Source organism: Paramisgurnus dabryanus, chromosome 4, assembly GCF_030506205.2.
Source record: "Paramisgurnus dabryanus chromosome 4, PD_genome_1.1, whole genome shotgun sequence".
Classification (NCBI taxonomy): domain Eukaryota; kingdom Metazoa; phylum Chordata; class Actinopteri; order Cypriniformes; family Cobitidae; genus Paramisgurnus; species Paramisgurnus dabryanus.
The window spans coordinates 33,461,975-33,476,792 of NC_133340.1; the positions used below are offsets into that span (position 1 = coordinate 33,461,975).

Consider the following 14,818-nt stretch of genomic DNA (forward strand, 5'->3'; position numbering starts at 1 on the left):
TTACATTTATGCATTTGGCAGACGTTTTTATCCAAAGCGAAAATGCATTCAAAGCTATACTTTTTATCAGTATGGTAAGTTTTATGATTAAGTACAATCACTTACAATATCAAAATGCCACCCCATACAGATGTATTATCTATTGCACAAATGGTGCAGATTGGGTTATATTAGAGGTTCTCAACCTTTTTCACAATGTATATTAATTACAAAATAACCAAACAATAAGAAATGCATGTATTTTTGGTTGTTTTATCTATCTTTAATGCTAATATTAAGTTATCTTATGGCCCCCTTGAAAATCTGTTGAGGCCCACCTGTGCACCCCAGCCCCTTGGATGAGAAACACTGTGTTATATGCTAAGGCTTGAGCAATAATCTAAGTGGTGCTTCTTATCAACAGTGCACATTATCACACTAAAGAGTCTGTCATGTAATAAATGAACTGTAACGTGTACAACATTTCCACTATCATTACACAAAGCGCCTCTTAACGCAGCTCTAGACAGCTGATTGATGGGCGAATGTGTCTGTGGGTGTGTGAGAGCGGGATGTGGGGCGATCGTTGGTGGATTGATCTCATGATTCCAGAGGATGCTGTTTCTGCCCGAAGCAAACAGAACTGAGAAAAACAGACTCATTTTGAGTGGTTTGTTTGTTACCACGCTAATAATAACCGGATTTCTAAGGTTTTCTCATGAAGACGATTTAACTTCATTTGCATTTTTATCCAAAGTGACTTACAGTGCATTTAGGTTTTACATTTTTACTATCACACCCTGAGCTTAGCATTCCTTAAAGCCTTTCAGTTGTGTTGCCAACAAACTTACCTAAACAACCAAAAGCACGTACAACATTATTACGCTTCCATTCATTACTTTGGTTTCACTGATTTGCATGCTTGGCTGAAAGCCTACAACCTAAACCCACAGCTATCGCATATCCAGACCTGAAGATTAACTGTAGCTGACAAATGTGTTAGATCATTGTGTTGGCAGCGGAAAGGTCACGGGTTCGATTTCAAGGGAAAACACATATTGATAAAATGTATAAACTGAATGTATGGTAAGTCGCTTTGGATAAAAGTGCCTGCCAAATGCAAAAGTGCAAACAGTGAACAATAATGTTTGCTTGTAGCATTATTTATTTAAAACCAACACAACAAAGTTTACAGGTTTATGTTGTTCAAAGATGACCACAGCTATTCCTCTGATTTGTATTTGTAAAAACATTAATTAAATTAAAATAGCATTTTGCAAAAATGTGTTCAAATGTACTTGTCAGGTAGAGATGCACGTATATTAAATATTTCCACTGATACTGTTAACCGATTTTTCGGACTGATATCGGGCCAATACCGATAGTTTGGTGGTTATATTAACTTGCAATAACTAAATTCTGAAGATGACATTTTCTGAATGTTATTCATTTAATTGGTTGGTTGGTTGGTTTACTTTATTTTTTATGGTCAATTATCTATTGCATTGATCTGTTCCCTTTTGATTGACAGGATATATCGGCCCTGACTATCAGCTGTTTTTAAACTATGGGCCAATAGCATGAAAAATTGCTTTTATCGACCAATGCAGATTATTGGCTGATATAAGGGTGTCTCTAGTGTTAAAGGGCACCTATGATAGCTTTTTTACAAGATGTAATATATAAGTCTCAGGTGTGCCCAGAATGTGTCTGTGAAGTTTCAGCTCAAAATACACCACAGATATTTATAATAGCATGTTCAAAATGCTCCTATTTGGGTGTGAGCAAAACAACGCTGTTTTAAGGTCTGTACCTTTAAATGCAAATGAGCTACAGCTCCTCACTTCCTGACAAACAGACAGTGAGCACTTTTTAATTAAAATAAATCTGATTAATATAGTTAAAATAGGTCTGAGACAATAACAGTATTTAGTAAACAGAGTACAACTCGCTAAGGGTGGAAACTATGGTAATGCAGGACTGTGAGTGGGCGGGGCTTAATCATGTGACCTCACATTGATAAGAGAATCAAAACGGCATGTCTAATGAGACTGCTTTGGTTTAACGGGGATTAAAAAACAAGGAGCGGGTGGATTTTTTCCATTGTAGGGTGGTTGTGTTCACACACTGCCAACACACATTGGGCTCTATCTTACACCCGATGAATGCAGCGCAATGCGCGACGCAAGTGTCTTTTGCTAGTTTCCACCCTGCGCAATTATAATTTTCACGTTTAGCGCCACGTTGTTTGAATAGCAAATGCATTTGCGCCCCCTTTTGTGCCCATGGGCGTTCTGGTCTGAAAACGAGGTGTGTCAGGCGCATTGTTGGCGCGTTGCTATTTTGAGGCAACTAAAATAGACTACGCCATTGACCAACAATATGTTTTATTGTTATTTAAAGACCGCATTAGTAATATGCGCCTAAACGGGACGACAATGTGGGTTTGCTTAACAGATACATGAATGCGCAGCAGCACAAAAACGCTTTTAAATATGAAAGATTAAAGGATTGAATGTAAAAGATTATTATTGAGTCTCTTGGACATAAATGAGGAATAATTATGAGACGTTAGAAGACACAAAGAGCTGCATCACCTGTAGCCTGGTAAGTAAATAAATGCTTTGCTTTAAATAAATGCATCTGTTTTTAAATGTTTTTTTTATGCTAACTCACGGATTTATTGTATATGATAACTCTGTACCTGTGGATATGGTGAGATGAGAAACATTTTTAAGTAATGCTTAAAAAAACTGACGCTGTCTAAGTGCTAAACCTTGCGGAGAGACGTTTGTAAATTCTTTATCTCCTGTTTGTAACAAATAAAGTATTTTTAGAGTACAAACCTTTTCTTACATACTTGTAAATTATTTTTTGATGATATTGGATAGCCGTACATTTAAAGCAATTAAAAGCCTGCTTTTTTACTTCTATGACTAAAAGAAAACGAGTTTTAAAGGTTTTAATGAAGAAATAACAATTTCAATGCAAGTGAAAAACAACACAATTATTTAACATTAATCTTAAACTGGGGATCTTCTTCCTCCGCTTAGTTTTTCAGTTTATAAAGTCCGTCATCTAAATAGGGATTAGACATAGCGGCAGCGCAACTGGCTTTTTAAAGGGGATGAGAGCTGAGACTCTCATTGGTTTATTGCAAGTTACGCCCAAAATACTCCCATTAATCATTAAAAAAATAGGATCAACCCTTTTCGACCATACGCTCGGCGCACAAACCATTTTTCCCGTCGTTAAATTAGCAAAAGTGGATTTGGACACTCCCATTTAGACGTTGCGCTGTGCGCTTTAGACAATGCGCTTAGATCGTTAAAATAGGGCCCATTATGTCCAAATTTTGCATAATAGGTGCCCTTTAAGTCACCTGAATTGGATAACACCAGTGACAGCTATTTAAAGTATCAGATCAAGTAATAATATCTTATTTTGAGCTTATTTAGCTCAAATTCAATATGTGACGTTTTCAAGGAAACATTCAGATTAGCATGTTACATTTAAATAAGTCAATACCTTCAAAGGGGACATATATGACTTTTCCATGTTTAAGTGCTATAATTTGGTCCCCAATACTTCTATTAACCTAGAAATTGTGAAAAAGAACAACCCAGTAACTTTGGTAAACCATTCTTTACAAGCATGTGAAAAAATAGGTCATTGAAATTTGGCTCCCCTTGTGATGTCAGAAGGGGATCTTATAATGATAATACTGCACCTTATTCTGCACTACCCAACCATGGCATTGCCATTTAGTGCAAAGATCAGCTCATTTGCATTTGCAAAACGGCACATTTTTGCTCACACGCACACGTAAGTGGCAATTTTAACATGCTATAATAAATTATCTGTGGGGTATTTTGAGCTAAAACTTCATATTGTACTCTGGGGACAACAAAGATTTATTTTACATTTTAAAAAAAGTCTTGCGAAATGTCCACTTTAAATCTTACTCATGACAAACACACATACGACAACTAGTCATAACTTTGACATAACAGTCACTAAATAAGCTCTTATTAATATCATTGTCTCTCATTATTTTAATGATGGATGTGCTTCTTGGAGTTTCGCCAGGTTGACCCCCATATAAGAAGGTAACATGATGGTATTTTAATTTGTGTTCAAGATATACACATCTGGAATAAGTACATTTTCATATTGGGTGAACTATTCCTTTAAATGGGAATAACAGCAATTAATGGGAGGATTATATAAAGTAAATGTTAATCTGTGTGTGAACTCACCGCTCACTGTAAGCACTTGATCTTTGATATGAGCACTGAGATTCAGACGTCCTCTTCTCTCCGTATGGTCTGTTCCACACAGACTGGGGACGTTCTCCACACATCGCTTATGAACATTTATCATGCAGTCTGCATGAAAAACACACAAAGTTAGATTGACAGCATCACACATGCAGCGTTGGCTTCACGCTCTTTAGCGACATACTAGGACAAGCCCACACACGAAAAAACCACACACAGTCACATATAAACACAGATGATCACACCCACGCCATCTAAAGTACACCGTAGCCCCTTATGGAACGGCAGAAATTCCACAAGGGGGCGTATTTGTTCCTCAGACGTTGCACAATAAACGTGACATCTGAATATATTCATTATAAATCGTGACTGGAAAGTGAGATTCGAACGAATGTCCGTTATTGAACTAATTGTATACACTATTTATATCGTAATTCGGTCAGAAATGTCAAGATTGTGAGATGAACAAATCGCTTTGGATTAAAAGGCTTGGATATTCCATTTCATTGGACTTTTGGGGATTTATGAACAATTTGTTTTGGACAATTTCACCGAAGTGGATAATGGGAAGATTTTGAAGGTAAATAAATATCCTAAATCGGCGCCGCCCGGTTCAGGTAACTAACAAATAGATTACAGTTTTATGACTGCTAAAAATCATATTATGCTTTGTGTGTGCGCTTAATGGAATACCGAAAGTCTAAGCTTTACAACGATGTGCCGCATGACCGTATATTTTGAAGGTTTAATGCTTCAAAGTTACAATGACGTAATGCAGCCTCACGTGCAAGGGAGGGGGTGTGCCGTGTACGGCACAGTGTTCCTTATCAGGTTAACTAATAAATAGCTCCATTTAAAGCAGCTGTATGCAACACACACACACACACACACACACACACACACACACACACACACACACACACACACACACACACACACACACACACACACACACACACACACTAAACAACTGATTCAATAGCAACACATTTTTAAATATGCACAAATCAAACTGACATTCATTTTAATATATGTGACTCAAAGTTTCACTTCATTGATTTCAATCTTTGACATGAGTCATGACCTTACTGGGTCAATATTAAAAATATCAAAGTTATTTTTCACAGAATGTACTTTACAATATTTTGCACAATTTTATGTAGAAAACAGCAAATTACAAAAAAAAAATGACTTTAGCTGGGTTTTCACAGGAAGTGTCACATATTGATCTGTATGAACATGATTTGGTTAATAGAAAAAATAAGCATGTTTAAACAATAGTTTCATAATTCGATTCGTAATGATTTTGCAGTAATTACATGATTTATAAATGACAATTTTTTTTTTAGATAAGAGTACATGCAGTAATATAATACATCCATATATCCAGTAGAGGGAACCGCTCGGGGGGGCTTTCATTATGCGGTGACACTTTTGTCTCTGTGTTAGTATTTATTGCCTACACTTAACTTTGGTGCCAAAAAAGTTCACATAAAGTATCTTAATCTGACAAAACCGGTATCATGGGATGTCCTTATAGTTAAAGATGCAAAAGCCAAGTGTGCAAAAACAATGCAATACTTTACTTTGGTGAACAGGGTTAAGAATAGACTATATCAGGGGTGTCGCTACTGGAAGGCCGTTGTGCAGCAGAGTCTACATCCAACCGGGCTATTATTAATGTTGTGCAATAAACAGTATGGACTCTAGGGCAGTTCTAGGGGGTCCATGAGGTTCTAGGGAGTCCCCAAAACATTCCAAGGAAGTTTGTATTCATTACGTGCTTTTATTTGTTAGGTTTCTTGCTTTATGCCTAAAAAAAAATGTATACTGTATTTGCTTTGTGTCTTTCTAGTGTGCTTTTTTAATTAAATTGTGTCTCATATCACACGCTGGGGTTTGTAAGAAAGTAAGCTGCTAAAAATTATTATTAAAGCATCTGTAGTACAAATAAATCTAAATAAAAACATATATGTTTTCATGTTTATACATTCAGCATTACTCTAAGTATAGCCAATTCATAAAAATATATTAAATGATATATCATTTTAGGTTGGGGGTCCCTCACAAAAGGTAAATCATATTTGGGGGTCCTTGGCATTATAAAGTTTGAAAATCCCTGCCCTATGGGAATTCGGTGGGTCAAAATAAGTGCTTATGTACTCACTGTCACATTTCATCCCTTGATGTAGGAGTCCGTACAGCAGAGATCCACAGTGGTCACAGAACGTGGGGCTGGAGTACGTGTGTACCTTAAACCTATGTTTACTACGAGGGTCCTGTGACACAAAACACACAATAATTATTACTAAAGCTAACATTTTAAACATATTACTAAAATTGCCTTAAATACAATAAAGCAGAAGCCTACTGTATGTAGTTATACTGCAGGTAGCAAACAATAGCTAAAATGTAGGTCTCTCTTATCTGTCACACCCATTTCACGTATTGAGCTAATGAGTTTATTTGCATTAACTTAGGAAGACATCCAAAATATGAAACGCTGGAGTTTCTCCAGGAAAACGGTGGGGATGCACTGCTTTGAAGTTTATAGCGACTTAAGTGACACAAAAGATACACTTAGTTCATGTATTCTATAGTATTCTGAAGTATTGATTATAAAAAACTGATAAGCTGTAGTAAACACTGTAGTATACTTTAATATTTACTATGGTAAGGGTCAAAAACACAAATTTTAGTATACATTAGATACTAAAGTATACTACAGTATTTTTTTCTTGTTGGCTGTAAGATAGACTTTGTCTAATTTTTGACGCTATACCCTAACCCAGGCTTTCTTGGTTTACCAATAGTATTTTGTAGCACTGCCACTGACTATAAAGAACTGACAAGTTGTAGTAAACACTGTAGTATACGTTAATATTTATTATACCACGGGTCTGTTGAATGCTATATTCTGATTGGCTGAGAAATGTTCCGTGGGTATGCATTAATTTCTGATAACCGCACACCTAACTTGTCAAATGTCTTAAAAATAAAAACCAGAGCAATGTTTGTGATAACCGTGGTATAAGAGGAATAGTTGACTCCGGTCCTTTGAATTATTTGAAAATAATGCACACCCGCTGTGTAATGGCACTCCGTGATTGCACCTTGGGTGTGCATTATTTCTTATAATTCAATGGCCTGTCGTCAATTATTCCTTACTTATAATAAGGGTCAAAACACAAATTTTAATGTACAGTAAATACTAAAGTATAATGCAGTTTTTTTTTCAAGTCGGCTGTATGATAAACTTTGTCACATTTTTGGAGCTAAACCCTAACCCAGGCTTTCTTGGGTTTACCTATAGTATTTTGAAGTATTGATTATAAAGAACTGATAAGCTGTACTAAACACTGCAGTATACCTTAATATTTACTATGGTAAGGGTCAAAAACACAAATTTTAGTGCACACTGGATACTAAAGTATACTGCAGTATTTTTCATGTGGGCTGTTTGATAGACTTTGTTTAATTTCGGAGCTAAACCCTAACAAAGCTTTCTCGGTTTCCCTATAGTTTACTGTAGTATTGACTATAAAGAACTGATAAGCTGTAGTAAACAGTGGAGTATATTTCAATATTTACTATGGTAAAGGTCCAAAACACAAATTTTAGTGCACACTAGATACTAAAGTATACTAAAGTATTTTTCATGTGGGGTGTTTGATAGACTTTGTTTAATTTTTGGAGCTAAACCCTAACCCAGGCTTTCTCAGTTTACCTATATTATTTTGTAGTATTGACTATAAAGAACTCATAAGCTGTAGTAAACACTGTAGTATACTTTAATATTTATGATGGTAAGGATCAAAAACACTAATTTTAGTGCACACTGGACACTAAAGTATACTACAGTATTTTTCATGTGGGCTGTTTGATAGACTTAGTCTAATTTCGGAGCTAAACCCTAACAAAGCTTTCTCGGTTTCCCTATAGTTTACTGTAGTATTGACTATAAAGAACTGATAAGCTGTAGTAAACAGTGGAGTATACTTCAATATTTACTATGGTAAAGGTCCAAACAACAAATTTTAGTGCACACTAGATACTAAAGTATACTAAAGTATTTTTCATGTGGGGTGTTTGATAGATTTTGTTTAATTTTTGGAGCTAAACCCTAACCCAGGCTTTCTCAGTTTACCTATATTATTTTGTAGTATTGACTATAAAGAACTGATAAGCTGTAGCAAACACTGTAGTATACTTTCATATTTATGATGGTAAGGATCAAAAACAGTAATTTTAGTGCACACTAGATTCTAAAGTATACTACAGTATTTTTTAATGTGGGCTATAAGATAGACAGCTGTAGTGGGCTGTAGTAGAGACTATAAAAAACTTATAAGCTTTAGTAAACACTGTAGTATACTTTAATATTTACTATGGTAAGGGTCAAAAACAATAATTTTAGTCTACAGTAAATACTAAAGTACACTACAGTATTTTTTAATGTTGATAGACTTTGTCATTTTTTTGTAAATTGAGAAAGCCTGGGTTAATACTGTGCAATATTTACAGCAACCTTTTTGTAATTTTTTAAAACTATGAATTAGCCTTTTCAGTGTGTGTAAATACTAAAGTATACTACATTAGTTTTTCATGTGGGCTATTTGATAGACTAATTTTTGGAGCTAAACCCTAACCAAGTTTATCTCCACTTACTAAAAAGGCTAATTCAGAGTAAAATAAAATGACAAAAAAGTATGCTGTAAATATTGCACATCACTACCAGGAACATAATATTCAATTCTGACACTAGGGGGCGCACCAGTAGAGAGAAAGCAACAGGCTAAAGTGCAGCAAAAATGAAATATAGCTCTGTCAGGAGTCATTGCTTTCCCATTGCTTACTTCCCTTATTGTTTTCATCCAACAAATGTCAGCAAGTAAAAAACTGCCAGTCGTCAAATTATTTTTCATCATGCTTTGAGCTGAACCTGCTAACACCATCAGCATTGTCGTACGCGAACAATGCAAAATTATTGTTGGAGTTTGTTTATTGGTTTTACAACAAGTTGTATTTTCATATTTTCAAGGTTAATATGACCTAATGCAACCCCACTGGTGATGAAAGTCATTTACTCGGCTGCATTGCAAAGATAATGTGCCACACAGGAAGTGCATGTGTCTGTCTGATTTACACATATTAGGAGGAAGCGTGCTTATTAAAATAGAGTTAAGAGAGAAGAAATTCGATGTCCCTCCCTATTCGTGCCTGTATGTTGGGTGGATGTGAACTTATGCCTACACACGCGATTTAACACTACTTAATCAGTTACCACAAAATAAATATTTAAACTGCTCTCTATGCACAAATTGTGATGTCAGATGTCAACTCACAAGAAAGGGTATTTCACTATCGGAAAAGATGGCGCAAGAATGCAGAAGGTGGGGCAGATGTTTGCTTGCTTCCTGGCGAGTTCGCATTGTTTACTTACATCTGATGCAGGGCCTTTGTCAGCTCCTGGGCAGGAGAACGTAACAAACTCATGGCAGCGTTTGTGGACCACGAAACAGCACACTGGATGAGAAAGAAAGATGAATAATACTGTTAAAGGCCAGACGCTATTACTACAAAATTTTAAAATGGGCACAAACCAACTTATTGCTTATTTAGCAAATCATACTTTATGCAAAAAATGAAGTTATCAGTTATATACAGATAAGAAACAATACAATACAAATATAATTTAACCCCAAGTAAAACATGAATCTTATAAACTATATCTGTGCTTTGTCAGCTCAGACACCTGTTTGAATTTGAGATGTCATACATCTACTAAAAATTGCCCTGCAAACGGCTGGTTAAAGGCAACAACAGATGGCTCAAAAAAGTGAAGATAAATCAAAATAACCTTCTTTACAGGTGCTGCTTGGTTTGAATTTTTGTTTGTATGCAATAAAATGCATTTTTAGGTGTTGTTTAGGGTTCAGATATGGACCCTTGTGGTCACTTTTATGTAACCAATTCGATCAGAAGCCCCATTGACTTCCATAGAAAGAAAAAAGAATACTATGGAAGTCAATGGGGCTTCTGATTGTTTTGGTTATAAACATTTCTCAAAATATCTTCGTGTTTATCAGAACAAAGAAATTTATACAGGTAACAACATGAGTGAGTAAATAGTGACAGAATTTCCATTTTCGGGTGAAGTATTCCTTTAAGATAACAAAGATCCCTTATCTGCCTTTTTCGCATAGTTTTGAACTCCTTTACTAATAGCAGATTAGAGCAATGTAGATTAGTTGGTAGAGAATTGTGTTAGCAGCGCAAAGGTCATGGGTTTCGATTCTCACACACATGATAAAACATATTGCTGTAGATAAAAGCATCTGTCTGATGTAAATGTAAAGTATTAGGAAGGTTGCCCTATAAGAACAATTAAGTAGACGAATGCAATATTAAGCTGTTGACACCCATTTCAGGTCTTTGAGTACTCTATAAAGTTTTAATTACTTTAATAACCCAGTGTGTTTGATTTGGGAGATGTCCAAAATATATGCATGTATATGGTTTCTCTGAGTAAATCAATTGGTTATGCATTGCATTAGCAACGCAAAGGTGATCGTTTCAACAACAGGGCGCACACGATAAAATGTTTTCCGTAAATTAAACTGTGGGTTACTTTGGATTAAAAGCGCCTACCATATGCATAAATGTAAATGCTTGTGATATTACTTTTTGTAAGGATAAGAAGCTACAGAAATAAAATGCTGGGAACCTTATACATTTTAGGGATGCTTAACGATTAATCGCGATTAATCTATAGCAGAATAAAAGTTTTTGTTTACATCATATATGTGTGTGAACTGTGTATAATAACTTTGTATAAATAAATGCACACACATTCATGTATATATTTAAGAAATGTTTACATGTGTATATTTATGTATAATTTATATTATATATAAATGTAAATACTTAATATAAAAAAAATCTTACAATTATACATGCATGTTATTTTTATTCTGCTATAGATTAATCACAATTAATCGTTAAGCATCCCTACATTTTATGTGTAGCTTTAGTTAAAATACATTTTGTAATAGAAAATTTTGGATTTATATTTGGTTTATGGTATTGTTAACACTGCAAAAAATTATTTTAACTTAGATTATAAATATCTAAAAATTCTCAAAATGACCTAAGAAAGTAAATCTATTTAAAAAAGACAATTTAAGGGAATTTGTGCTTAAAACAAGAAAAAATATCTGCCAATGGGGTGAGAAAATTTAGCTTGAGTTAAGTGTTTAAGAAATAAAGAAATCTTATTTCAATTTTTTTTCACCCCATTGGCAGTTATTTTTGCTTGTTTTAAGCACAAATTCACTTAAATTGTATATTTTTTGTCTAAAAACTAGAATTATTTTCGTCATTTTGCCCATTAAGAAAAAGCATCTTAATTTAAGAACTGTTAGATATTTCTACTGAAACAAGACAAAAATACTAACTAAGAAAGTCTTTTTTTTTGCAGTGTAGTTCTTAAATCACACCCACATTTACTCAAGTCTCCATTTTGACTTTGCATACAAACTTAAAGCTGTGATAATATAAAAAAAAATCAATAAACACATTATGACAAACGTATTCTAGTGTGGTTTCATTTTGCATTTATTTTGCCCAACAAAGTCAAAAGACCATAACTCACTAGTGTGTGAAACTGAGGAAAATGACTCCTTAGTTTAGACTTTTTTAGTGACAAAAAAGTTTAGTTTAGACTTTTAGTTTTTTGAAAAACAATGAAATTGAATCAATATACTTATCCAAAAGATAAAGGAGGTCCCAAAATATCAATACATTTATTTTCGACCACAAACAATGTTACCGCCTTTTGCTTTGTACAACAGTATTGTGACATACCATACCATTTTTAAAATTTGACTACACTTCCCCCTTGGGGATCCTTTAGAAGTTCCTGTAGCTGAACTTATGGTACAAGCAATTCACAGGTCAGGGTTTTCACTTCCACGTGCCTACTTATAAATCTACATCTTGAAACCATTGCTCCTAATTGTTTGCCAGACAAATTCCTTCCACTCAACTCATGTAGCCTAACATTCGGCTGAATGGGAAATGATGTAGTCCATGCCGTGCGTGTGCACAGGAAAAGACACAATTCATTTTGTTTTTACGTATCGTTTGGGTGATTTAAGATTGTTCAGATTGTACAAGCACATAGTGTGCTACCTAGGAATTGAACCCATAATCTTATCATTGACGGTGCCATGCTGTACCAACTACAGTAGCTAGGAACAACTACAATGTGCTAGGAAAGTACATGTGCCTTAAAAAAAAACTAAAAATACATCTCAAAGACTTGATGTTTACCTAAAAAACATTGGCAAATCCAGTAATTATTTCAACTGTTTTCAAACTCATTGCATCAACCAGCTACAGTATCTTCTTACCACATTGTGTCTGTGGACTTTGTTTTTTTTTTAAACTTCCTGATGTTGTGAAAACTCAGATTAGATTACAACTTGCCAGTTTGAGAAAGTGCTTTCTAGTTTAGCGTGCAATACACTGTCAATGAAAAGACTGTGCATTGATAATCTGCCTAACAACGTAAATGTATCTGACAGCTAAAGCCAATAATCAACTGCTTAACGTCAACATTTTTTGTCGAAAACTAAAAATTCAATAATAAGGTCCGTTCCTTGATCTTTACACCATGAATCACTACATCAAGAGCCTTTGCAACAGAATACATGGATTGCAAAGAGATATAGGAAGTCCCTCGATTTGTTAGTAGCTTTTTTGATCCAAAAACTCCAAAATAGTAAAACTCTAGGACTCACTTTATAGTATGTATATTTCAGTACTCTATATATATAAACACAAGAATATTCTCACCCACAGACCGTTGGGTGAACGTTTGATGCATATAAAACACTTATTTGAAAACACTTCAGCAGATTTCGAAGTCGTCCTCTGTTATGCAAGGTATTGTAACGTGTTTGCTACTGTTGTTATAAACTTTAGATACGTTCGTGAATGATGGCTGCACATCGGTCTGTTATTGTGGCAACATCTCCAAGCTCCAAAACACAAAGTGAAACATGATTGGTTGCTTTTGTGTCAGTCATATGGCCTCTTGGGTGGTCCTTGCCCATTCAAAGCTGCCATGGTTCCCAGACCTACAGTAGGACCTGTGAGGCGATGCCGTGCCATTTTTATTTTAGAAATGATTTCTATTTTTGCGAGAGGTCGTGGCTGACAGCTTCAGCTATACAGAGATCCCATTCAATTAAAAGTCTGGGCATTATGAATATTAGTTCACCCAAAAATGAAAATAATGTCATCAATAACTCACCCTCATGTCGTCCCAAACCCGTAAGACCTCCGTTCATCTTCGGCACACAGTTTAAGATGTTTTAGATTTAGTCCGAGAGCTTGTTGACCTTTCATTGAAAATCTATGAACGGTATACTGTCTATGTCAAGAAATGTAATAAAAACATGATCAAAGTGGGTCAGTTAGAATGTGTTGAAGCATCGAAAATACATTTTGGTCCAAAATGTACGACTTTATTCAGCATTGTCTTCTCTTCCGCATCTGTTGTGAAGCGCATGCGCGAGACTAAAGTCACGTGACTGCAGTGATGCAGATGACGTACACACGGCTGACGTGTTATATGGTGCGCCCGAGCTGTTTTTTTTGTGAACTTCGTTTACAGTCTGAGGGAGACACATGAAATTGAAAAAAAAAACTTTGCAAACATGTCTGAGGATTAGGGATGTCCCGATCTCACTTTTTCATTTCCGTTTCGATTCTGATACCAGAAATCCATATATCAGCCGATACCGATATCTGTCCGATACTACTGTACTTACATGTGTAAAGTGCTTTCTTCTACATCTAGTATTATTTTTAATGTTAAAATCAATAGTTTAAAATGATTTACAAGCTCAGCACATAGTGAATTGCATCCATCTAACGGCTAACTGAGACTTTATAAAATCAGATCTTTAATAAAGCATACAGTTAAATTGTGTGTGCGTGTGTTAATGATGCGTTTCATCTGTCCGCTTCACCAGTGGATAAACCCAGTTTGCGAGTAAGTTAATGTTTCTGTGAACTAAAATATCTTTAAATGTGCGTTTGTTCCTTCACATGAAGCTATTGAGTGTATTAAAAGACTTTGAGTATAGTGCATAAAACGTTTAAGGTGATTTTATAATACGTTGTCCTTTTAATAGCTTGTCAGTAACAACTACGGCTAACGAACATATCGGAATTGGATCGGTCATGTTGTCGGCCCTCGATCCAATCCAGCATATCGGATTGGGACATCCCTACTGAGGATAACACGTCAGCCGTGTCACTGCAGTCACGTGACTTTAGTTTTGCACATGCGCTTCACAACAGACGTGGAAGAAAGACAATGCTGAATAAAGTCGTAATTTTTGTTATTTTTGGACCAAAATTTATTTTCAATGCTTCAACACATTCTAACTGACCCACTGATGTCACATGGATTACTTTGATGATTTTTTTATTACTTTTCTGGACATGGACAGTATACCATACATAGATTTTCAATGAAAGGTCAA

At 35.2% G+C, this 14,818-nt stretch overlaps 1 protein-coding gene across 1 annotated transcript in view; it reads right to left on the reverse strand.

Annotated features, from left to right (window-relative positions):
• The window catches only part of prkcba (protein kinase C, beta a), a 46,201-nt gene that overhangs the window by 15,072 nt on the left and 16,311 nt on the right, over positions 1-14,818 (reverse strand). The window contains exons 3-5 of the mRNA XM_065254262.2: positions 9,703-9,785; positions 6,427-6,538; positions 4,239-4,367 (exon numbers count right to left, since the gene is read on the reverse strand). Coding sequence (XP_065110334.1) covers positions 4,239-4,367; positions 6,427-6,538; positions 9,703-9,785 — 324 coding nt within the window. The remainder of the gene's footprint in view (positions 1-4,238; positions 4,368-6,426; positions 6,539-9,702; positions 9,786-14,818) is intronic.